The sequence below is a fragment of the Staurois parvus genome, unplaced genomic scaffold, assembly GCF_062004578.1.
Source record: "Staurois parvus isolate SC_StPar_1 unplaced genomic scaffold, SC_StPar_1.0 ptg000047l, whole genome shotgun sequence".
Lineage (NCBI taxonomy): Eukaryota > Metazoa > Chordata > Amphibia > Anura > Ranidae > Staurois > Staurois parvus.
Window position 1 is genome coordinate 4936430 of NW_028317843.1, and position 25965 is coordinate 4962394.

General features: G+C 40.1%; 1 protein-coding gene across 4 annotated transcripts in view; it reads left to right on the forward strand.

Annotated features, from left to right (window-relative positions):
- TMEM74 (transmembrane protein 74) overlaps positions 1 to 24676 on the forward strand; it is a 94397-nt gene extending 69721 nt beyond the window's left edge. For all 4 annotated transcript variants that reach the window (XM_089664450.1, XM_089664451.1, XM_089664453.1 and 1 more), the window contains one exon: positions 19532 to 24676. In XM_089664450.1, the coding sequence (XP_089520576.1) occupies positions 19587 to 20396 (810 nt within the window). In that variant the 5' untranslated portion in view covers positions 19532 to 19586 and the 3' untranslated portion in view covers positions 20397 to 24676. The remainder of the gene's footprint in view (positions 1 to 19531) is intronic.
- Positions 24677 to 25965: the final 1289 nt, after the last annotated feature.

Consider the following 25965-nt stretch of genomic DNA (forward strand, 5'->3'; position numbering starts at 1 on the left):
CACTATTTACTTTCTTCTAAAGTCACAACAGTATATGATGTATTCTGATTGGTTGTTGCAGGTTGCTACACATAAAGGTGAACTTCAGGCAAACAGAGAAACTACATATAAGGGAACTGTTTTACTTGCCAAAGGCTTTGTAATTCTGTTCAGTTTTCTGATCCATCCACCCAACAGATGACATAGCCAGATCATTCACCTCCACAGTGTTGAAAGCACAGCATGGTGAAGAAAAGGCACTAGACTTATGAAGCAGAAGCAGCATATGACAATAGAGAGGTCTGGGGATCCCTGAAATGTGTGGAAGTCGTACTGTGTCACCTTTATTCCTCACTTCTTTTGTTAAAGGTGACTCCTTTAATAAAATGATCGAGCTCAAGATAATATGACAGAAAACAGTTCAAGCCAGGAGCAAAGCAGAAGGATTGTAAAAGCAGAGATGCCTTTAAAAGGCTCCTAATGTAACTCTGCCATAAATAGCCAGGTGGTCTTGAGACTGGTCTGAGCAATATACCGTACATTTTTTAACCACTTGCTACCCACCCTATAGTAGAAATACTGCTACAGGGCAGCTGGGCTGCGCAAAGTCACGTGTATATATACATGATTTCCATTTCCAGGTAGGGGGCGCGCCTGCCACCCTACCTGTGCCGCCATTGGCAGCTACAGATGTCAATCACCAGGTCCCACCTGCAGATTCTCCGCCGGCACCCGGTGATCGCCGAGTAACACCGACAGGGGAGAGACCTGTGTGTAAACAACACAGGTCTCTCTCCTGTCAGCAATAACATGCTGCTGTGTACTTCTCTGCACAGTAGCATGTTTCCCTAGTAAAACACACAGAGCATCTTATGTAAAACAGCACACAGTTAACCCTTTGATCGTCCCAGATGTTAACCCATTCCTGCCCAGTGTCATTAGCACTGATCACTGTATTAGTGTCATTGGGATGTCAGTGGAAGTTAGTCAGTTCCCTCCCCCCAATGTTAGGATGTCCGCTGCAGTCCTGCTATAAGTCGCTGATCACCGCCATTACTAGTATAACAAAAATTAAAATTACAGTATACTGTATATACTGCCATTTGTTGACACTATAGCTTTGACATAAACCAATTAATTTACATGTATTGTGATTTGTTTTAGCAAAGACATGTAGCAGACTACATTTTGGCCTAAGTTTATGAAGAAATTCGATTTTTTAAATTTTTTCACTGGATATGTTTTATAGCAGAGTCAAAAATATTGTTTTTTTTCTTTTTCAAAATTGTCAGTCAGAGGTGACCGAATACCACCAAAAAATAGCTCTGTTTGTGGAAACAAAAGCACATAAATCTAATATGGGTGCAGCATTGCATGACCGTGCAATTGTCAGTTAAAGTAACGCAGCACCTTATCGCAAAAAATGGCCTGGTCAGGAGGGGGGGGGGGGGGGAGAGTCCTCTGAAGGACAAGTGGTTAACTACCAGAGCCAAACTCTATTCATGTTCCATAAATCATACTGGGATGAAGTTACCTTGATATAAAAGGTGGTTACACTGATATATGAGAAGTTTACAAACAGACAATAAACACACCTATATTACAAGGTCCATGAGGCTAATAAAACTGAGCAAGATGTACTTTATATATTATATTCATTCAAATATGCATTATGTTGTATATTTACTTAAAATAGTTGAGATTAAAGTTAAAGTCCTGCAGTGTACAGCCCAAATTTGTTTAATGCCTAAGAGTCTGATGGAGTCGGAAGCACTGGAATACCAATGCCATTTTTAGTGCTTTTTGCAGAAACACACTACAGTCCATTTAACATAGCTTCCTATGGAACATGTTCACATCTATGCTTTCTTGAGCTGCTGCTTTTTTGGAAAGGGTCAGGGACTTTTTTAAAAGCAAAAAGCAGTGTTTTTGCTACAATAGAGTTCAATGGAGAATATGCTGAAATGCATGGTAGTGCGTTATTGCCACGTTTTGCATTTTTGTTCTGCCCAGCAAAAAAGAAAATTCCACTTAAAAAAAAAAGCTCCACAAAACATGGTAAAAAGCGTAAAAAACGCATTAACATGCGTAGAGAAACGCAAAACGAAATGCAAAATGGACAAAAAGCTAACTGCCTAGGTGTGAACGGAGCCTGAAGGCAGGTAGGAGGTTCAGAGTGGTGCCCTTCTATAGCAGGAACCTTTATACTGTATCTTTTTATAGCCCAGCAGGGTCACTTTAAGAATTAGCTCTCTATATTGAAAAATCCTGTAAGTGTCTCTGGTCAGAAAGCAGGAAGACTGAATCCTCTCTGGACTAATATCTATATGCTGTTTGGATCTACAGGAACTACTCAAGGTCTGGTTACTCTAACAATGAGCCCCAGTGACTGAAAGCACCAAGATGTCTCTGATAAGGGCTGTGTCCAAGGTGCTCATGCATGTCTAATGACTGACGCAGCTGGATGCTATATTTAAAAGTGCTGTTCTGGTTATTTTTGTGTGAATTAATATTTAGACATTTAACACTTTCTTTACTTATCATTGGAGCGCTTTGAATCTGACTTCTATGAAGTAATATTTTTTGATTTTCTAATAGTGATTCATACTGTATACAGCACCATTGTAATTTACTTTATTATTTCTATCCTTAAAATAGACATCTTTTTGCTAGCATAGCAATGTATTGTGTATTGAACCTAAGGAGGCATATTTATAAACCAATAACTGTGGCAGTCACCTACCATTCACAGGTGGTTAATCATTCCTTACAATTTATAACATGCACACAACGAAGATTCAACTGCAGTGAATATTTGGGGAATGTCATATTCACTGCTTTACAAAAAAAAATGCCCCAAGAGGTGCTTTCACACCTTGTCAGGACAATGTCCTGTTCATTGACATAACAGAGGGCCTTGTAGTAATACTGATGTCACAGGGAACATTATGAATAATGAAGCCTAGTCTTTATGTTGACCATTACTTTGGACCTCAATAATAGGCAGACTATATTATCAATTTGCTTGATGCCCTAAATGCTTTTTAAAATACCCATGTGTAGTTCGTTCCGTTCCGAATCGAAATTTGGACGCATTTTCCGTAATTCTGAGATTCTGATGTATCCGAATTCCGAATTACAAAAGTAAGGAGTTTAAACGAATCTGAATAACAAAACAAAATTTGGCCGAAATGCAAAGCGATTCGAATTCAAAAGCAAATTCAAATTTGAAAACCAATTTGAATTTGAAAACAAGAACAGAGTAAAATAGAACAGAAAATCAAGAAATAGAAAAGAATAAAATAGAATAGAAAATAAAGAATAGCATAGCAAAGAATAGAGGAAAAAAGAACAGAATAGATAATAAAAGAATAGAACAGAACACAGTAGAAAATAATAGAGTAAAACAGAACAAAATAGAACATAAAATAAAGGAACAGACAAAAATCAATTAGAATAGAATAAAAAAGATTAGAAAAGAATAGAAAAATGAAAGAACAGAAAAGGAAATAGAAAAGATTAGAATAGAGAATCAAAGAATAAAATAGAATAGTATAGAAAAACAATAAAATAGAAAGAATATAACTGCCTTCTGAAATTCAAAAAATATTAGAAAAGAAAATCAAAGAATAGAATAGAAAAGAATAGAGTAAATCAGAGCAAAATAGAACAGAAAATAAAGGAATATAATAGAATCAATTAGAATAGAATAAAAAAAAATAAAAAAGAATAGAAAAATGAAAGAATAGAAAAGATTAGAATAAAGAATCAAAGAAAAAAATAGAATAGTATAGTAAAACAATAAAATAGCATCAAATAGAAAGAATATAACTGCCTTCAGAAATTCAAATTTTGAATACAATGAATTTGAATTCGAAAATAATACATTAGAATAGAATAGAAAATAATAGAAAAGAATTAAAAACAATAGAATAGATTAGAAAATACTACAATACTTTACAAAAAATTGTGAGCTGCGCTATGGTGACATGAGTAGTGCAAAATTTTGCTGAAATAGAGATTTCCAATATGGTCACGCAATCTTCATATAGCACATATACCTTCAAAAACACATATGGATTGTGGATTATGGATTGTAACCTTAGAATTATTATTGGATCTGTTAGAATTATTTTTGAATCCGTTAGAATTGTTTTCCACCCTATCAGAATTATTGTTGAATCTGTTAAAAATATTTTCAAATCCATTCGAAATTTCAAATTCGGTTGAATTCAAATAAACGAAACAAATTCCAAAAAACAAAATAAATGAATTTAACTAATCGAACGAAATAAAATGAATCAAGTAACGCATCAAAACAAAACAAATGTTTAATTTTGCACATGTTTAAACAGGAAAGCTTCTAAATTCTTTTTTTGCCAACCTTTCCAATTCAACAACCCACAAAAGAACCTCTGTTAGTACCACAGTAGGTTAATTGGACTCTATTCTATGAAGGAGCATCCACAGGAAAATACGTGCCATGCTTTGTCAAAAATTGTTACCAGCACCGTGACCATGGACTGTGGGCTCTTCTGTAGTCCATTGTGGTGTGGCCTTATGCAGTGAAATGTACCTGTTTGACTCTTTTAAGAATTGTCTCTAACCTCTTCCCATACCGCATGGCTTTGCAAAAAGTAAAGGCCTCCTTGAATGCTTGCAGCGCATAGGATGTACCAGGGAGTAGGAGCTGCACCTACAGAGAGCTTGGTAATGTAGTTTCAAAGGGAATGTATAGTGGTTTTGAATGTATTTTCTTTAGTTATTATAGTCTTTGCTTTGATATGAAATGTTGCAAATTTTTATTTTGTATTGTAGTTCGGTCCATATATATTTGAACACAGGCACAATTTTCATTTTTTTTTCAGGTATTTACCAAAACATATTCAAGCTATAGTTATATAATGGATATGGGCTGAAAGTGCACACTCTCAGGTTTAATTTGAGGGTATGTACATCCAAATTGAATTCTGCAGTGTTTAGAGATATACTGTCAGCCCAGATTTTACAATATTATTTTTTTATTTTTTGCAATTTTTTTTAGGACCCTGTTGGGAGCTTTGTGGAAATATCAGGGGTCTAAACAGACTTCTGATGCTCCACCTTTGGGACAGAGAAAGGAGATTGAGGGCACAGCCCTCAATCTCCTTCTCTGCAGCCTCAGCAGTACAGAATGAATGACAGAAATAACTTTGGATGGAGCTTCCTGTCCATTCATAAACTGAAGTATAGTAAACACAGTTTACACAGCTTGTTACACATCACTGACTGTTTATTCAGAAAAAAGAAAGGGTGTGTAACTTACACATTTACCAGCCCCTTCTCCACTCTGCATCCTGACAGATCCCGCAGAGTGGAGAAGGGGCTGGCGGGAGAGGGGAGGGGGGAACCTGGCAGAGCTGTGGTTGAGAGGACGTAGGAAAGAGCATGAGAAACTAAGAACATGTGGGGCCAAGAAACACGGGGAGGGAGATGTAGAGAGCACAGGGGCCAGAGAGAACTGGAGAGCACGTGGGCCAAGGAGTATGGGGGGGGAGATGTAGAGAGCACAGGGGCCAGAGAGAACTGGAGAGCATGTGGGCCAAGGAGTATGGGGGCCAGCAGAAAGAAGCTGGATAGGGGATGCGGTGCTGGTGGCTGAATACAGAGGAATCAATTTCTCCATGTTCCTCCTGCAGCTGCTGAATGCTTGCGGGAGAGAGAGGAGAAGAAGCTTGCATTCAGTGATTACAGGAGGAACATGGAGAGATTGATAGCCCTGTATGCAGCCGTCCCTGCCTCCTATCCAGACATACAGAGGGGTTGCACAGGTCCCCTGCAGCATGGGGCCGGGTCACAATTGCGACCCCTGCAACCCCTGTAGGTTCACCCCTTGGCAGGGGACAGCTGCAGCTGGGATCCGTGGTGCACCCATCTAGTTCAGTATGATGTTTGTTTTTTTATATTATTATACAGTATTTATAAAGCGCCAATGGTACGCTCAGCGCTGTACATTCCCAAACTTCTCTTTTAATTATTGTTTTATATCTGCCTGTAGTTCAGCTTCAATTGACTACATACAGGTAAGGCAAGCATAATGTAAAAAGATAATGGCCACCGAAGGGGAGTCTCTGTAGTTTGTTCCCTACTGCATTTGCTTTCCTAGTGCTGATACAGTATCGGGAAATGTTGCTTTTGTTGAGCGTTCCCATCAAAGGCATTATGAAGCCCTTCTAAGTTTTTGTGTCTTTATATTTAAAAATAGATGGTAAATGCTTACCTCTCCTGCTGCTCTCCCTACTCTGATGAAAAGAAATCATCATCTATAAAACGTTGGGGTCAGCAATAGGAACAACACGCTCAGTGAAGAAACTTCGGAGGACAATTTCTCTTTATCAGAGCGGCTTTCAGCAGAGGTAAGTATTCACCTTCTTTTTGACAGAGACAGCTTTTCTTCACACTTCCTTTTAGCAGGGGGGCAAGGAAAAGATCACTGTAAAATGCAGCAGCCATAACAGTCTATTAGGTTTAATTCTGCTGTAGTCAAATTCATGGAAGATTATCCTTGACTTAATGCTCTATGCACAATGCTCCTCCCTTATTAAAAACAAAGCTCCCATCAAGCCACTAAAAGCAAATTTGAACTACATATTGTATATAGCAACAGTTTTACCTGCCAAAAGGTTTGTAATTCTGCATGGTCACTTATTTGATCCAGGCGCCAATGCCAGAAATCAGAACCAGATCTGTGGCCTCCCTGTAGACTAATTGCAGTCTAGCAGGGAAGCCTAGATACCAACATGCCCCAATCTCTGTGTGGACAATGAAGCAACAACAGAACATGGCTGAGGTCATTGGTCTGCTGCTATCAATAAGCTCCCAGAGATACTGTACATTGGCACTGTTCTATGTAGTTGAATTTGAGTCACTTACAGCGACACCCTTCCCTCTTCCAGTCTGACTTCTGCGAGGCTGGGGACCACTGGAGGATAATTTTTGGACAGATTTAGGTACTTAGGCTAGCTATATTCAATAATGCATTATTTTTATTTAGATTTGTTAACAAGCTCATTAATTTCAATATATGTTTATGAACGTTTTAAGGGTGGGGGCAGATACAAGGTCACAACGAATAAGATGTTATCTACAAGTGGGAACACATAATTACATATACAGCACAATCTTAGGTAGACATTATTAAATAGGCAAAAGAGGCACAATAATGTAGTAGTCATTCTGTACACATAGATGTTTGGGTAGGTGCAAATAACAAGACTTGTATTGAAGAAATGGCCCAAATATACAAACAGCCAAGAGGAAGCCATCAAGCTGGGAAACACTCTTTGCATGTTCTGATGCACCAACAGTGTCTGTCTTTGAGGGTGCAATGCAGCCTGGCCAGTCTGAGCCCAATGGGGAGCTTTCCAATAGAAGATCCCTAGCCTGTCCCTACTTGTCCATAACCTTTACCTACCACTATTCACTTTCCCTGGCAGACAAGTGCTCTATCCCTACACTTTCCACTTGCAAATTTCCAGCAAGTGCAGTGAGCCAGAGCTTTTTCTAAGCTCTGCCCTCACTAAAGATTGCTAGAGTCAAATGGGACAGAGACATCCAACCGGATCCAACTCAGGAAACCATAGAGTAATAAGTAGGGAAAAAGATGAAAAAAAAGAAGGATTTTGAATTATTAAACAACAATGGTTGAATAATAAGGTATGTAGATTCTTCTTTTCAGGAAGCCCAAAGCTGGCCATAGATGGATCTTGGACAAGATTTGATCCATATATAGGCAGGCTGGTTGCACTGAAGTCGGTCAATCAATCAACTTCAGTACCACCAGCCTGGTGGATTTTTTTCATGCGATCATTGTGGGCGGCTATACCTGCCAGCAGTGATTACTGTGTTCTGCCAACAGGGAAGTCTCCATACCAACAGAATACAATAGCACTGCTGAAAGGAATCCCCCATCAACCTTGACTGTGTTGATGGGGGAATCAAGCAATTATCTTTCCTTCCATCTGTGGTGGAAGAAAAGAAAATTGCATATATTGACAGCTTTACAGAGGCTCAAACTGTAAATATCAGAGCTGAAAGGGGAACGTGAAGAAAGGAAAAATGCCACTTCAATCTGTACAATAAAAGCTTTCTCATTGGTCTACTTCACAACCAATTATGGCACTCTTCTCCATATTTAAACCCCTTCCTGCTTGTTAAAGTCCTTAATACAGTCTTCTTCCTGCTGATTTGTCTTCTGTACCACTTTTGGCCTGTGACCTTGATCCTGAACCTTCTCTGCCTGCCTGCTGAACACCAACTACAAATCTGCTCCTCCACTCAAACAGTAGGGTGCTGCTTCACCTTCAGTCTCTGTTTGTGGTCTTCTTCCTGGTTTTAAGGTTTTGCTCAAATGTATGTGGCAGCCTAGTTTAGGTTAGGGACCAGAAGCATGAAGCGGTTTAAGCAGAAAGGGGAGTGCTGTGATTATTTGTGAAGGAGACCAAAGAGAAGGCTGGGATTGTACAACAAGCAAGAGAAAATGCCAAACAATAAAAATGCTTCTGTGCTGTCTTCCTAGTACAGAGGCAATACAAAATGTCACAAAATGCTGGGTCCTGGGTTGGCCAAGCTTGACTGTCACATCCAGCGTAGCAAAACCTTAAAAGCAGGAAACAAACCCACAAACAGATTATGAAGCTGAATGCTGTTGGGAGTCAAAGGGTAAACTCGTAGTTGGTGTTCAGGAAGAGTTTGGCGCAGGCAGTGAAGGTTCAGGATCGAGGTCCCAGGCCAAGGTCAGTACAAAAACAATACAGCAAAACCCTCTCAAGCACATTGTACTAGTAGTTTTCTTCGGAGACCAAATCTGTGTCAAAGACCTAAACTGTACAAAACTAAACTGTACAATGAAATCTTAAATATTTCTGTATTCCCAGACAACCAAGCATGGTGACCTACAACCTCTGTCCATCAGAAAGTTAAAGTTGTTGCCTCTTTAGTCTCCAAGAAAAAAACTCAGACCCTGAGAGACTATAGATCATTGTACTGCAGTTTGTTCATCAGATGCTATGTAACTTACATTTAGACATTTAGTACGTTGGCACACAGCTAACTGGCAAAACATCTAACAGTGACAGACTAGCTTCTCTAGTGCCTGCGTCTTTGTACAGTCCAGCTGAGGACTATAGATGAATAGGCTATGACAGATTTACTCTGCTTTCACAAAGCAGCAACAGTCTTGTAGTTCTCTGCCTATAACTCATGCTGACAGTTTGTTTTACTGTACTGAACTAAGTTATGACAGTTCACTGCTGCTCTTCGTGGTGGGGGTTGTGGCATAAACAGAAAGAAAGCTCCTGCCTATAGCCTGACATCTCTGGAACACTCTTAAAATGTTATACAAAAAATGCTTAAAGTGTGTTTCTACTTTTGCTGTCAAATTTTAAAAATGTTTGTTATGTGTTTGCATTCACTTAACATCTCTTAAGAAACAAAAATCTTGCCTTTTCAGTTTTCCTTAGCAGGATGCCTCATGGCTGACTGCAGGTGCAGCAAGTAGATAAACCTCTCAGTAATGCTATTACTAGGCTGCATCTAGAGGGAGTGCTAATGATTTGTATTGTAACTTTAGGAGACTAATACCAACAAGCTCACATTAAACTTGGAATGAGCAAATGAGCAACATGTGTTTGGTCCAAAAGTGTGGTAAAAATACACACTCACCAGATGCGTATTATAAATACACATGTATTATGTATAATCAGAGGTCCCCTTTAAGGATGGATGAGGTAAGCCGGGTATGGATATCTCCTGGATACTCAATGAACTATTCCTGCCAGAGGTCCCCTTTAAGGATGGATGGATGTTTGCAGCCTGAGATGGAAACTCCCTCCTCTGGGTCCTGTGTGATACTGCAGCAAACTTCCAGGGTGGGCTCTGCAAATTAATTAGCTCAACAGGGAGCCAAACAGAAGATTGCCCATAGTGCAGTATTGTAAAGGTAAGGTTTATCTCTTCACGCCGTCCGCACACAAAGGGGCAACCTCCTGGCGTCTGGGCCTAGACGCCGAGCGGCCGCACATTTGTGTGCAATTTAATAAAACATACGTGCTCAGAGTGCGCGCCCTGGACGCTCCCAGCACGCATGTCCGGTACTCACGGAAAGGTCCCAATCTCTTCTTTCGATCGGGACATTTCCGGATCATGTGACCGCCGTGACGCCGAATCACGGTGGTCACATGACCCTAAAATCACGGCTTCTGAAACCCTTAAAGGGCCGGGAGGTGCCGGAGCCAAGGGGTTAATATCCACGTTTGTAAAAGGTAATAAAATTGTAAAACAACAAGTGCTGGTGAGCAGTGCTGTATGAAGGGCCTGACCGTCCACTGAGCAAGAAGGTCCGGCGGCCATCTTGCTCAGTGGACGGTGAGCCCCTTCATACAGCACTGCTCACCAGCACTTGTTGTTTTACCATTTTGTTAGCTTTTACATCGTCGATACTAATAAACCTTACCTTTAGAATACTGCACCATGGGCAATCTTCTGTTTGGCTCCCTGTTGAGCTAATTAATTTGCAGAGCCCACCCTGGAAGTTTGCTGCAGTATCACACAAGACCCAGAGGAGGGAGTTTCCATCTCACGCTGCAAACACCCATCCATGCTTAAAGTGGACCTCTGGCAGGAATAGTTTCTTGAGTATTCAGGAGATATCCATTGGGCTGTACACCATCTAGAGGGAGGAGATTCCGTACCCGGCTTACCTCATCCATCCTTAAAGGGGACCTCTGATTATACATAATACATGCATATTTATAATACGCATCTGGTGAGTGCGTATTTTTACCACACTTTTGAGCACATCACTGAATATTGATATAATCTACAGCTGTGATTGGCACCCTAGCATGAACTGTCACTTTATGAACATTTTATCTTTATTTTATGACATATTCATTTATACCTATTTCAACGGACATAATTAGATTTTTTAGCGCTGCACTTTTTAGTTCATATGTTTATTGAGGTTTTATTTGGTTACCTTAGTGTGCAATAGCAGCTATTTTTGAGCGCTCACTGATCCCTACCTTTTAACATGTGTTTGGTGCTCTCCTCTTTGATACAGGTTAGTCACACTTTGTTTATGCTATCTTTGTTCAGTTTTGTGTTTGTTCTGACATTCACTTTTGCTGTTTAGTATCCTGTAAGTTAGTAGTGGTAATTCTCTAGTACAAATTGAGGCGCTTTTGCAAGTGGCCTGTGCTGCCGCTATCAGAAAGTAATTATCTGTATAATGTGATCCATTTCTGTTTAAAACATTAAACTCTGAATGAGCAAGTGAGCAACATGTGTTTTGTGTTCTCTTCTTTGATACAGACACTTCAGGCTGCACCTTTGTCATTCCTCGCACTCAGATCACTGATAATCCTGTAACACAGGCATTTCTGAATAATGTCTGAGTCAGTCTGTGCCAACAGAATGGCTTAAACAGGCCTAGTCTCTTCTCAATAAAATAATATGTAAGAAGCCCAGCCTTGAAATCTTTAACCTCCTTTTAGAAGAAACACATTTCAAACCTTGTTTTTACAATTTATAATAAGATCTGCCAGCACACTGTAGATAGGATTTTTCATGGCTGGAGTTATCAGAAAAGAGCATTTAAAAAGGGTAAGCAGCAATTCTCTCTTCTTCTTTTTTTTTTTGTTATGCTATGGGAATGAGAAAATGTAAAAAATATAAAGCAGGTGTTATCCCAATTTGGCTGCAAAAGTAGCAATCTACTTTAAGAATGGAAACACATTTCTATACCACTTGGACCAATATTCTCTAAATATTCCTTTCTAACACTAGTTAATAAATGTATAAAGCATTAAGTTCACAGATGCAAACAATTGTAAACAATAGAGACAGTGGCAGTCTACGTCAAGCTGATAATTACAACAAATAAAAGTCTACAATATCATAATATAATGTTTAAAAGCAGATGATGATTAAAGTTCATATTAAAAAGTTACAATGATTGGGATAGAGATCTCAGAAGCTCGATAAGTCCAACCATTATATTTGATTCTGCGCTTTCATCAAACAATGCTCCTTATGCCCACATGGCTCCGTACACCTCTAGAGATCACACCGCTCAATCAGGCACTTACCAGGAGCTCTTAAACCTCACAATACAAGTCTAGGAAGCACATTATACCACTGGTCATCTGGGAAATACTCACTTGCACTCTTTAATCTTGTTGTTGCGAAAACAATTTTTTTACAAATTAATTTCTCTATCCAAATAGTTGGAACTTTTTGTTATGAATGTTTATCATCATCTGTTGAATCATAGTAACTTTTTTTTTAATTTTTATTATTTGCAGATTAAACATTGCAGCTTCACAAACAGATCATTGCTGTTCTCACGGTCTGCCAGGGAGGGATCCATCTCAGGGCCCAAACTCATAAACTAGCACGTGATATTCTGGTCTGCTCAGCATGAAACAACACAGGTGCGCTACATTTGCCCCGGCCACTGGAGCCTTTAGGACTTTTGATGCCTGACCTGTGGTTTGAGGACTGCTTCTGGCTTGAAGGCAGGTGTAGTTCAGCCTCCCTTCACAGCTGATGCTTTTACAGCAGCTGCCATGCAGAGAGGATTGAGGGTAAGGAATTCTTGTTCCTCTGAGGCCTCTGTAGGCATCTTCAGGAGAGCAGCCGTCCAGTTGGATGCTGCTACCATATGCCCTCTGCGGCCATCTTTAGTGAGGGCAGTGCTAATAAATAGCACTGCCCCACTACAATTGGCATGCATTTGCGAAGTGACTAGGTCAGGGCAGGAACCCGCTGGTGAGGAACAGTGTGTCCAGCATAGGGAAAGGTTCCAGTGGAGAAGGGATAAAGTAGGGACCTCACACCTGAGCCCTCCATCTAGGAGTTCCTTCTGTGTATCGGCTGCCCTTGCCACCAAAATGCCTACCAGTCACCTCTTTCATCAGATACTGTTGGTGCTGTAAACTTTCCACTGTGTCCCTTAATGTATTGAGATTGTGTCCTTAAAGCCCCTCTGTAAGGAACTGTGGAACACTTTAGTTGCGAGTTTCAGGTTCTGTTACTACCTTGCTGGAACTTTGCTCTTTGGTACCTAATATGCGCCCTTGGACCCCAGCTATCGGAAGTGTGAGCATTGATTTATACTGTAGGGACTACAGTATCAATGATCATTAGCAATTTCATGTAGCATGTCTACAGTCACTGTATTTCCCCTGAAGCATGTCACTAGTCTCCAGCCAAATCTGAAACATCCAAAATCTCGGACCATTTTATCTAATAGGTCTACAGTATCTGACAGTCTTCTGTAACATTAGATATGCTGCATACCATGTGTGGCTACCTTGGTTACCTCAGGACCTGCAGTTGAGACCCCTTGTACCTTGTAAGTTGACAGCCACTGCTGCAAGCACAAAACCTCACCCATACTCACACCCCTCTGTTAGGATTACCTGTTACACAAAATAGTTTCTTGTTTTACTGCTTCTTAAAATTAACATTTGCTTTTTCATACAGGAAAAAACAACTTCACTAGACTGCCTTCACTTCCCTTCCCAGCTACCCACATTCACCATGAATGATGCCTGCAGGAGATACCTGGGAATTGTAGGTATAGGGGAGTGCTCCTTGTAACAGCACTGGTGGATATTTGCTGCTGGTGGGGCAGCCATTAAAGTCAATCAGGTGCATGGGAATGTACAGGTTCCCTTTAAATACAAGCACCATCCAGTGAGGTAACCTAAACATCAACAGGATTGCTATCTACTAAATGATTATGGACAGGGAATATTATTGCCTAGTCTTTGATTGGCCCATTTAACCAGTCTAAATACAGCCTTCATAGACATAGCATACTTTCAGCATGTGTGGCGATTTGTCCACCTATTCTTTTTACAACAATTACCCTTGTAAGCCTCTTGTTTTTTTAATTGTTAATCTAATTACAGCTCAAGACTGTCCTAAATCTGCCAAGGAACATCTAGCTTGAGGTAAACATAGCACTTTTATGATTCTTGAGGATGAGCCAAGACTCGTTAAAATAGATTTGTGCAGAAAATTAATTGGCAAGGCAGGATCCAATGAAAGATTTAAATGGAGACGTATAGCTCAGTATTCATATGGATGTGATATTGCCTGACATCTCTGAGAGCTGATAAAAATAGAACGAGACGTTACACAATAGCACTGATACTGAGCTCAATGCACTCAGTGAGATGGTAGGAAGAACCATTAATATCACACATACAAATCAGATAGGATGGAAAGGACAGTGCACTTACTATAGAATGATGTAATCTTTAACATGATCTCATTGCTGCTTGATGTTCTTATTGTTATTCAAGTCAAAACTATTTTGGCATTTTGGCTTACTATCAGGGATAATCAGTGACGATCTCATAAATTGAGACATAAATTAGAAGTTGTTTTTTTAAATGAGGTTTAAAAAGGCAACTATAGGCCATATCAGTTGGTGCACTCCTAGTGTCCTCCAGGAAAGGTTTTGATATGCACCAAGGTCATTCATGTCTAATGATTCCTGGATATAATTGGAGAATGAGCTCAGGCAGTCCATGTAAAGCATAGGGTAGCTGTAGGACTTGGTGAAGGTGGTGAAAGTTAAGCACTCCCATACCAAATTAAAGGGCCACACTGCTAGCAGAATTTACATTTACTATTCCACTAGCCAGTGGTTAACTAGGGCCAAATATTTTATAGAGAGGCCACATTGTTATTGGCATTCTCTTATAATTCAGCACCATTCACCTCTGGGACAGTGAATACTATTATTGGTAGAGTCGTGTCTCTCTCATTCACCTCCTAGAGCATTCTGGAAGTGCCCTTTATAGTTTATTAAAGAATTGGAAAAATACTACCAATTTCATTGTGTTACTATATTATACTACTGTAACATACTATTGCTTTTACTGATGTTCACTCTGTGTAAACAATACTTCTCTGCAGGGCTTAATTTAATTTTTTCTAATGAAGTTCATTCTTTAGTTATTGGTGTGTCTGTGTACTGTGCATCCAATTACAGGGCAGATCATCAATGAAAAAGCTAGGAAAACCCAACATTTACCTGCATCTCCTGCAGGTGTAGTGCTACAGCTACCAGGAAGGTTGGTGGTGACAATGAGACCTGCTTGACTAACTGGTAGGCTGTAGCCTAAAGGATTGGACTTTGCAGAATACAAGAGAAGCTGTTGTCTCATGTTGTGTCAGTACAATTGAGGTTGATAGAAAAAAATAGAACATACAATGTCTGGAATGAATGATGTGTAAACTAAGATTCTATAGCTTGCATGTGAAAGAAACCAATTGTTCTTCATGATGGGCCAAAAGTGATTGGTGTCCACCTGTGGGTCCAGATGAAAAAAACTGGAGGTAAGAGGAAACAGATGTGCATCCTGATTGGTGTGATGTCTTCCAAAGAGCAGAGGTCTTGATCAATGATTCTTGATCAATGATTTGGGTCACAGTGGTTGGGACAAAAAGTAACAGACAGACAAGATTGGGAGACCTTGTGTTGAGGAGGTGCAGCTTAGTGCAGCGTCAAAAAGCACACAAATCTTGGATAGCCAAAAACAATGTATTGCAGAACATGTAAACCAGTACAAACAAGCCCAGCAGGAAGGCTCATAAGACTGGGGCACTTACAACAGTTAAGAGCAGAGTCAGGGGTATTTTGGTCTAAACTGCCAACAGCATCTGTCAAGGGGAGCAGAGTGTGGCCTGGCCTGTCCATCCCAAATGGGAGTTTCCTGAAGAGGCAGACATAGGCCCTACTGTTTCCCTACTTCACAGAAACCTCTCCCTACCACTAGTGTTGTCCCAAACAGATGGATATCCTGTCCCTACACTAGCCACATGCATAAAGTGTGCCAAAACCTGGGAGTAGGAACTTAAAAAGATTCTGCAAGACTGAAGATGGCTGCCAGGGTCACCTGGATTAAGCACATCCAACCCGATCACTGCTCCAGGAGGCTAAGGAAACCATATAGAAACTCAGTTTCTCTCAACTTCCTCCTCCAGTTGTAATGCTGTTACAGATGAGTGCCACCTGCAGTGGAGACTATAGACTGCACCTGCCTACACCTCTCTGTAGCATACATGTATATTGCATGCTCATGGCCACTCATTTTCAGCAGAGGATGAAATTGGTGACCATGTTCCAGTGACCTTTCAGTACACTCATAAATTCAGCAGTGGTATATTTTTTTTAATTCTTTTACTTTGCCTAGGCTAAAGGGATGACATCAGCCTGCTGCAGGCAGGAGGAAGCATTTCCTCAGTCTGTTCCCTTCAGTGATGAGACTGCACCATTGTTGGTTTCTTTGTCAGACAAGAAAGAGAAACCCAAACAAGGGTTCTTTGTCAGACATTTGTGAAAAACGTCTTGTTGATGAGTTAAAACATTTTTTGAAACAGCAAGGATTGCATACCAATTTGGTATGTGCTGAAAGATAGCATAATAGTTATTTTGTCTTGGTGTTACTATACTGCTTTTATTTAAATAAAATGTTATGCAGGGTAATGGTAATTATTTTCTTCTGTGTGGCCTGGAGTCAAGTCATTAGGCTGGGGCAGTTTGGTGACCAAGCTGTATTTCTTAGCTCGAGAGAAAAAAAAAATTATATCACCAACCTTGGCAGATATGCTTGGATCACAAGACTGAATGAACAGAATTTCAAATGTTTTAGTGGATTGTTTGTTCTTTGCTAGCATTGGAAAAAGAAAGTAGTGTGGGCAAATGTGGATTGTCAAATGGAACCCTGTCTATGTATCCAGAATAAATTACAGATAACATTTCACACCAAAACCAAATATTACCACAATCTCCCATCCTCAGACATGAACTAAGCATATCCCTCTATAGTGTGTACTTGTCTCAATTAAGGGCAGTAAGTCTAATTTCTGCCTGCTGATTTGTTGCTCTACTATCAGCATGAATCACTTCTGACAAATTTTCCTGACACCAAGAGTAATAAAGGTGACAGAGGAGGGACCGCCAACACACAGCCTGATTGACAGCCTCAGGTCTGTTCCTGTGAGCTGTGTGGAGGGGGTGTGCCCCTTCCCTCCACTCAGCTCTCAGAGCTCCCTTCACTGAGCTCTGCAGTGTGTAATTGCAGCTCTCCGCCCCCTGTTTTCTGAATGCTCAGACAAGCATTATACATTTTGGACTTTGAATGGCTGTAGAGAAGTGAAGACTGCAGATAAACAGGTGCAGCTTATGCAGGAAGAATAATTTCATTTCTGGGTATCACCTGAGGCCAGTCACTGCACTGAGTATATGCAAAAGTTTATAACCATTTTAATTAGTTTAGTATAGTATAGCCTGTCCTGCTACTCCTATACACTGCTGAAAGCTATGGAAGCAGCCAAGTAAATGGATTTGGTGCAAGGTTTGATATTTTATAAAAAGAAAGTAGCATAGAAAGGCTTAATTTCTGACAAAATAACATTTGCAAAGAATCAGCACTTACCATTAAAACCATTTGCTACTTAACATTTACTATAAAGTAGTGTTGCACAAAAAATAAAAAGTGGCATGTATGTCTGTGGTGACTTGCGAAGGCAAATTTTTCTTTATACTTAGTGTGAAACCATTGCTCTTACCTTTCGGCATGGAAAACAATGCTAAAATAAAATTTCCCTGACCTCTAATCTAATCTGAATCATGAATTAAGACCTAACATTTAGCTCTGACATTCATTCCAACCCAAGCATTTAACCCCTTCGCACCAGCTCCTCCTGGCCCAGGGGAGGACTTACCATTTGGAAACTTCGGGCACTGCCCGAGGGCCCGGGGTCAATAGGGGGCCCCATGAGATGCCCCTGGTACCTTTTTCATAGGCTTTTTTGAGTTTGGGCAAGGACACAGGGGCCCCATGATCCCCCATTGCCAGGGGGGCCCATGAGTTGTCAGTCCGCCCCTGTCCCGGCCCTTTAAGGTGTTTGTGATGCCGGGAGGGTGGGCGGGGTTTAGGGTCATATGACTGCTGTGATTGACTGTCACAGCAGTCACATGATCGGAAAGCTCCCGATGACAAGTAGTGACCGGGACCTTTCCATGAGTCTCTAGTAAATGTACCAGGAGCTCGCAGGGCGTGCGCTCTCGGCACATGTTTGTTTACATTGGGTATGCAAATATGTGTCCTCTCGGCTTCAAGGTCCAGTCGCTAAGAGGCCACATATTTGCGTACTGTCGGTGCCAAGGAGTTAAGCTAACCCTTACAATTAAAATGTAAAAATAAAAGTTTGACCTAAACCCTAAACTTTAAACTTCACTTGTGTGTCAAGGCAAAAAAAAACCCAATATATTTATTACATCTCTGGAATGTATGCACATTTGCCCATATTTTATCCCTATTAAACACATTGCAAGTACAAAATAATAACTGTGGTTGTGCTAGAAATATAGTACGTTTCTATATTCCTCTTTCTCCTGACAACAGAGCACTTAATTTCCAAGTATGAGGTGTCAACCCTGCCTAATTCATTTCTGATGAATTATAAAAAACACAGACCTTTCCAACTCAATAACCCCTCCTCGTGCACAGGCAGAGAGCATGGGAAGTTTATCACAATATTTCTGGCAAAATCAACAGGTATTTTTGCACTGAAATGCAGAAAATAAAGGAAAGTTCAATATTAGGGGTTTACACGCATTTAAAAAAATCCCCTAAAGTTGTCCTTGAAATTATCTGAACCTAAAATGGTGCAGTTATCAAATGTATCCCTTAATAAAGTAATATACATTTTATATATATATATATATATATATATATATATATATATATATATATATATATATATATATATGGAACCAAGTCAATGATAAATGTCCAGTCATTAAAAAAAAAAAAAGAAACACAGGAAAGGAAAGTTTGACTACTCTAACCCAGGGGTCCTCAAACTACGGCCTGCCAAAGACATTTACCCTGCCCGCCGGGCCAGCTGGAAAAGAAAAAAAATTGCACCGACCGGCAAATGGCTAGGCCGCTCGTTGGGTCCTCGGCCAAAAGGACCCAGAAAGTTGCAGCCTGGAAGCCCCTAATTTCACCTGCTGCAGCCAGAGGAGCAACAGAAGAGGAGGAGGAGAGCACACCAGGTAGCAGATACAGTGCATTGTGGTGTCCAGTGTATTAGTGTACAGTGCATTGCGGTATCAAAGTGCATTAGAGAGTACAGTGCATTTGAAATATTGTATTTTTTTTTTCCTGTTTTTTTTTTGCAATACAAATAAGATATGTTCGGTCTGCTTAGGAATTTGTTCACATTTTTTTCAAACTATAGTCCGACTCCCCAAAAGTGTGAAGGTCAGTGAACTGGCTCCCTGTTTAATAGTTTGGGGAACCCTGCTCTAACTAGTCAAGCCTTCGCTTTTTATTTGTTTTCATTTCCTCACCTGTAATAAAAGAAATCTATGTTGTTCTGTTTGGTATGGGTAACACTTGTTTTCCTATCTTTTTTTTTTATGAAAGAGTCATTGTTGTATGAAAGCAGGGAATAACATATTGTCATTTTCTTTCTCTAGATTTCAGTATGAATGGACTGCTTCCTATGAAATAAAGTGGAACCATTTAGCATGCATGGAGCTTTATCATATTAATAGGCAGCCACAAAGACTAGATGAATGCAACAATGTGGACTGGGGCTATAATGTCAAAGACCCAAAAGCCTTTTGTTATGAGAACCATTGTGTTACCTCTGCTTTGTCGCCCGATCAATATGAGTCGATATCACTGAGTACTTCTGATGAAGGTCATGGTCTTAAATTATCTCAAGATGACTACAGCAAAGAGAGGAGGAAAGTTTGCTGCTTGGAAGAACTGGAAACCTCTTTTACATACGTTGATGAAAATGTCAACATAGAACTTGTCGCCCATCCAACTCTTAGGGACGACCATGGCCACCAGCACCAGGTCTCAGATAGGGAAATCCAACAAGATGGCATTAATGAAGCTTCCATTATGTCTGATGATGAAGCAACTTCAGAAGCTTCAGGAAAATCTGTAGATTATGGCTTCATTAGTGCTGTGACGTTCCTAATAACTGGGATTCTTCTTGTTATCATCTCATACCTGGTCCCCAGAGATAACAGATCTGATCCAAATTCCATCCCAGCAAGGGAAATGGAAAAAATTGAAAAGAAAAATGCTATAATTGGAGCTCATTTGGATAGGTGTGTAATTGCTGGACTTTGTCTGTTAACTCTAGGTGGAGTTGTGTTGTCGATTTTATTGATGATATCAATGTGGAAAGGTGAACTCTACAGGAGGAAAGCATTTGCTGCTAAAGACTCTGCAAAACTGTATGGATCCATTAATTTTAACCATTCCAAGTCTGGTGGAACTGAGAATACCTTGGTCCAGGAGGAAACAATTGACATAGTTGCCTAAGTACCAATATGTTTATGTGATAAAAGTAAAATGCATTGTATGATCAGTGAAATACCACAGATGGAGAAAGTGGACTGTGGGATGACCACAAGGTAACTGAGATTTTGCCACCATCCATCAGTGTTTATATGAGCAGAATGAGCATTTAATAGGAACCAGCTTTACCTCTCTGAGATGGCTTGATTTGGTATTATTTCCATGTATACCTCCAAGCTTAATACATCAGTTGTCAGCCCTGAGCGCAAGCAGCATCCAGGTCAGCTTCCATGGGGACCTTACAGTTTGACACTGAGCTGACTTTTCTGCTGTTACTGAAAGATAATATAACTAAATACTAGGATACACATACAGTTATCTCTGAGTGGTACAGTTTTGCTGCTATAACCACCTAACAATGGAGAGACAGCTGTCTATTCTTGGCCTGTTCATTTTAAAGGAGGAGACTAAATTCAATAATAGGCTGCCCTCCCCAGCAAAAAATAGACATTTACATGAAACATGCAAAGACACATTAACTGTCCAAGTTTTTCCTGTGCAATGCAAATGTTCAATGTGAGCCCCGTTGGTGACATGACAGATGATTGATGTTTACTATTGTTGTCACTCTTGTTAAAAGTTTTTACTTTTGCTCCATGACAACAATAGTAAATGGGCAAATGTTGAAAACAGAATGGCTTAAGCCACAGATGGAGGAAGATCTGCCCAACCTAGTCTTTCAGCAGGATGGCGCTCATCCCCATTTTAAACTGGATGTTTGTCAATACATAACTAATACCCCACCAGAACTTGGATCAGCTATGGAGGAAAGAACGATTTACTAATGTCGCTCCGGCCTCCATGATTGCCAGGCCTAAAATCCTGTGACTTCTTTCTGTAGGGGTACACCAAGGACTTGGTGTATGCCCCCCCATGCCACAGGACCTAAATGACCTGAGACGATGGGAGCTCACGTAGAACATTTGTAGTGCAGGGGCAAAACTTGGACAGTTAATGTGTCTTTTCATGTTACTACAGTTGTGTTAGGTTCATTACATTATGATGAAATCAGCTTTACTTTTCAACCATCATTTTTGAATCACTGAACAACCCCAATTCCAAAAAGTTTGCTTTTTTATTTTAATGGGGAAATTGCGTTTTCAATTGAACTTCACGGATATGCATGAAAATGTGTCTGCAGCAGGGGCGGACTGACCATTTGGAAACTCGGGCACTGCCCGAGGGCCCAGGGTCAGTAGGGGGCCCCATGAGATGCCCCTGGTACCTTTTTCATAGGATTTTTTGAGTTTGGGCAAGGACACAGGGGCCCCATGATCCCCTATTTCCCGGGGGCCCCATGAGTTGTCAGTCCACCCCTGGTGTGCAGTTTTTAACATGTATTGCACAGTGCTAGGTTTGCACTTTGATAGCTTTTCATGCATTTCTAATAATTTTAGTTAAAACACATATACATGAAAAGTATAAATGTAGCTGGGAAGGAATCATCAGTAAAATTCTGGCTGAATTTCTGAGAAAGAAAGTTATACAAAATATTAGTGCCTTCACAAGAACAATCTGCAGAAATGATAAAAAGGTTAAAGCGGAATTAAACTCTCCTAATCAACATGACCTATTTTTAATCCTTATGCTGCTAGCCTTAGTAAATAGATAGAAAGGTATATTACATTTACTTACTTTACCTTTTTTCATTTCTTTAGTTACTTCCTGGTTTCTTGCCTAGGCAAAAGTGATATCATACATCCCAGAAGTCTTCATGGGCATTTTTTTTCTTTTTTCTGGAGGAAGGGAGGAGGAGCTTTCTCAACTAAGCACACATCTTCCTGCCTGCATGTCTGGATTCCAGGAAGTGACCATAGCTAGAAATGCTAGGGTGGTGTTTTTTAAAGCGATTTTTCAACAAATTAAAGCAAGTAGACATGGATGGATGGGTGAGTTTGCTGTGAATATTCAAAATGATTTAATAGCACTTTCAGTTTGTGGCGCTCAGATACAGTTTAGTTCCGCTTTAAAGTGTATGAAATCTTTCAGCACTCAATGGGCCTCCACCTATGTGATGGTTATGTATCCAAATGTTCTCTCTTAAAAAGTACTTTGTGTATGTAAGACAATATAAAACATCTTTGTTTTCTTTATATAGTGTAATCATCTTCATCAACCTATACAGTGTACTTTAGACACAACACTGTTTTCTGACATATTGCAGGTCCATGGTATTAATTCAGAGAGTGTATGTTAAATATTCTGTCAAGAACTTGATGAGAATGTTGTGAAGATCATCCAAGTGGGCAGCTGTACTCCATCATTATGAAAAGGTTATATTTGGCCATACCTGGGAAATTGCTTTTAGAAATTTCAACACACATTCAGCTTCTTTGCATTATCCGAATGGCCATCTGTGAACTACATCTGTTGTTTGAATTGCCATGCATTATTTTCTAATATTTACCATCAAAGCGAGTCTTTCTAGTCGTTTTTTTCTTTCAAAAAGAGATCAACCGATTTTTCCAAGATAATTAACACGTTTTAATTTTGATTGTAAAATTCAGTTCACAAAGATTATTGCATAGGATATGATTCCATAAATCCCAGTCAAAGCCTCAGTAATTATTACTGTAGTGCAGTCAGAATTAATAAATAGACTTTCATATACTTTCTGTATTTTTCTACAATCACTCCAGCAATGAAGTGTATGTGAGTGCTTTTAATATGAGCACTGTGCAGGGGCGCCGGAGATCCATGCAGCTGCATTATTTGTAGGAGCAGTGGTCCGGCTCCCCATCGTGATGCTGGCACCAAGTATTTTCACTTTTGCCGCAGCACCTAGTATTTAAAAAAAAAATCAGATGTAAGAGAATATTATTACTGTATATGCAGTCTAACTACATTACAATAGAGTCAGAGGCTTCAAATGTACTCTGTTATTAGCAAAAAAAAACTACTGTGTGTATAAAGTGCAGGGACCTCAGGTCCCCAAATTGAAGAAAGTGGGTTGGGGGGGGAGGAGTGGGGGGAGGTTGGATGGGCTGTGTCGTAATTCAAAGGGGATTTCCAGTAGAACTCTAACTAAGCCTAAATCTACCCCCCCCCCCCATTCTAAGACTATTCTAACTACCCTGTGAAAGAAAGAATGCCTATAATTACCTATTCTGAAGCTGCTCTGGTCTCATTATCGGGTCCCAGTGCCGGCTTCTGTATAGAGGAGAGGCAGTGACAATGGCTCCAGGGGCTGGGCAATGACATCACCCATAGATTTACTATGGGGCATCCGTTGTCGGTTGTCCCTCCTCTACACTGAAGCCAGCGCTGGGACCTGATCATGTGACTGGACCAGAGCAGCTTCAGAATAGGTTATTATAGGCATCTTTCCTTTCACAGGGTACCCGCTGGGATCCAATCATGTGACAGGACAGGAGCGATTTCAGGATAGGTAAGTATAGACTTCTTTCACAGGGTAGTTACAATAGTCTTAGCATGGAGGTGGGAGTAGACTTAGGCTTAGGCTAGGTTCACACTGTGGTGGGTGTTTGCGGGTAGTTGCGGATGTGGGAATCGCAGCTGTTCCTGTACCTGCAACCACCTGCAGCCAAAATGCGCTGCTCTGTAGAGAGATGCGGGGTTGCCATTTATTCTTAAAGGCACCCCCATGCATCCAAAAACGCAGCGCCTTTTTTCTGCTTGAAACTAAGGCACAGCAGCCCATTCAAATGAATGGGCTGCCATGCCCACGCAAACACAGGCTGCAAACCCGCAACAGTGTGAACCTAATCTTAGTTAGAATTTGACTGGTATTCCACCACTATATTTTGCTGGTCTTCCAGGTTGATTAATGAGTCTTTCACACCACTTCCTGTGAACCCAAGCTGTCATGGATCCTCCACCCATGACATTGAAGAAGAAGAAGTACCTGTGACATCATACCAGTCTAAAGAAGGCTGGAAAAAAATTATGTAGAGGGTCTTATAAAGCGCAACTCTGGAATTTACAAACCCTTGTATTGGGCTTCCCATACTGCAGTCAAATGCTATTTACCTCTAGGTAATGAGGAATTAGGTGTATTCCTCCTCTATGGACTATTACTCCAAAATGGGGGAGTCTATAATGTACTCTAGGCCAGAGTCACATGCTGATGTCATCAAGTACAATGCAGGCGCTGGAGTTCCACTTTATCAAATCTGAAATTCTGGAAACTGATTTTAATGCACTTGATCTTGTTTACAACCGATGTATATATGTGAGAACTGATTTTCTTTTTCTTTCAAAATAAAGTGTTTTTTGTGCAGAAACACTGACACTTTCATTTGGCTCTGGCAGTGTGAGCAATTTTTCTGTTCGCATACAGTATGTCATACATTCATTGCTTTTATGTGTTTCACATTTTAAATCATGACCCTATTAAAAAGTGAAATTAACTGCTGAAATGCTAATGCAACCAAGAAATATTCAGCTCTGCTAGATGTTTTATCCTTCTGTTATGTGAATAAAACAAGTAACTGAGGACAGAGACAATAAACCCTGACATCATGTTTATTATACACGTTATAAATGTCCATACAGTTGCTGATGAGTCACATAGTATGCAAGTTAGCAAATTTTTAAATTTACTTACAAAAGCATAGCAAATCCAAACACAAATCATAAGAATGATAAGCTTTTATCATGAAAGTTGAAAAAGCACACAAGGCATACTTAAAATGGCAAAAATCAAAAAAAGAAATATTTTTCTTAAACGGCAATTTAATTTGAGAAAAAGGAAGGACGTGCAGGGAGCTATAGAAGATTTGGGGGTAAAAGTCTGCTTTAATCTAACTTATAGTGGTTTATTTATTGTATTTACTCTCTGGCGCTTCAGGAAATGGACAGCCAAAGGGAAACCAAGGGAACCAGGACAGAGATAACCAAAAGAAGATGCTTCAGGGGTGCAGCCCTCCTCAGACAGGGAGATCAGCCACTAGATAAAGAGTAAACAGGTGGCACACACACCTAGTGCATTATCCAGGGTTTATTCAAAGGTATAAAAGATAAAACATACTCACAGATGAAGCATGTACAGTTGTGTTCAAAATAATAGCAGTCAGACATCACTAACCTGATCAATCACTGTTTTTGGTAGAAATGATATTTCTACATGGCAAATAATTTACTAGCAGTTTTTGAAAAATGCAGTTTTTGAGGCAAAATCAAGAAATAGAGAAGAACTGTGGAATGTAGTCCAATCATCCTGGGCTGGAATACCTGTTCACAGGTGCCAGAAGTTGGTTGACTCCATGCAACACAGATGTACAGCAGTTCTCAGAAACAGTGCTTATACAACGAAATATTAATTAAATGATTCAAAGGAAAGCAAAATCTTCAAACATTTTTCAGTTTATATAGTGAATGTTTGAGTTTGTAAAGAAGAATACAAACACTGCTATTTTTTTGAACAGTCTAATATTCACTTTTCTTCAATTTTTTTTAGAGGAACAACACCAATTTGATATATTTTTCTTCATGTTTTGATTTGGAATAGAATGTGTAGTGTTCCAATCACGTGGGGGGGGGCGGGGCCTGAACATGGCGGCAGGAGAGAGCT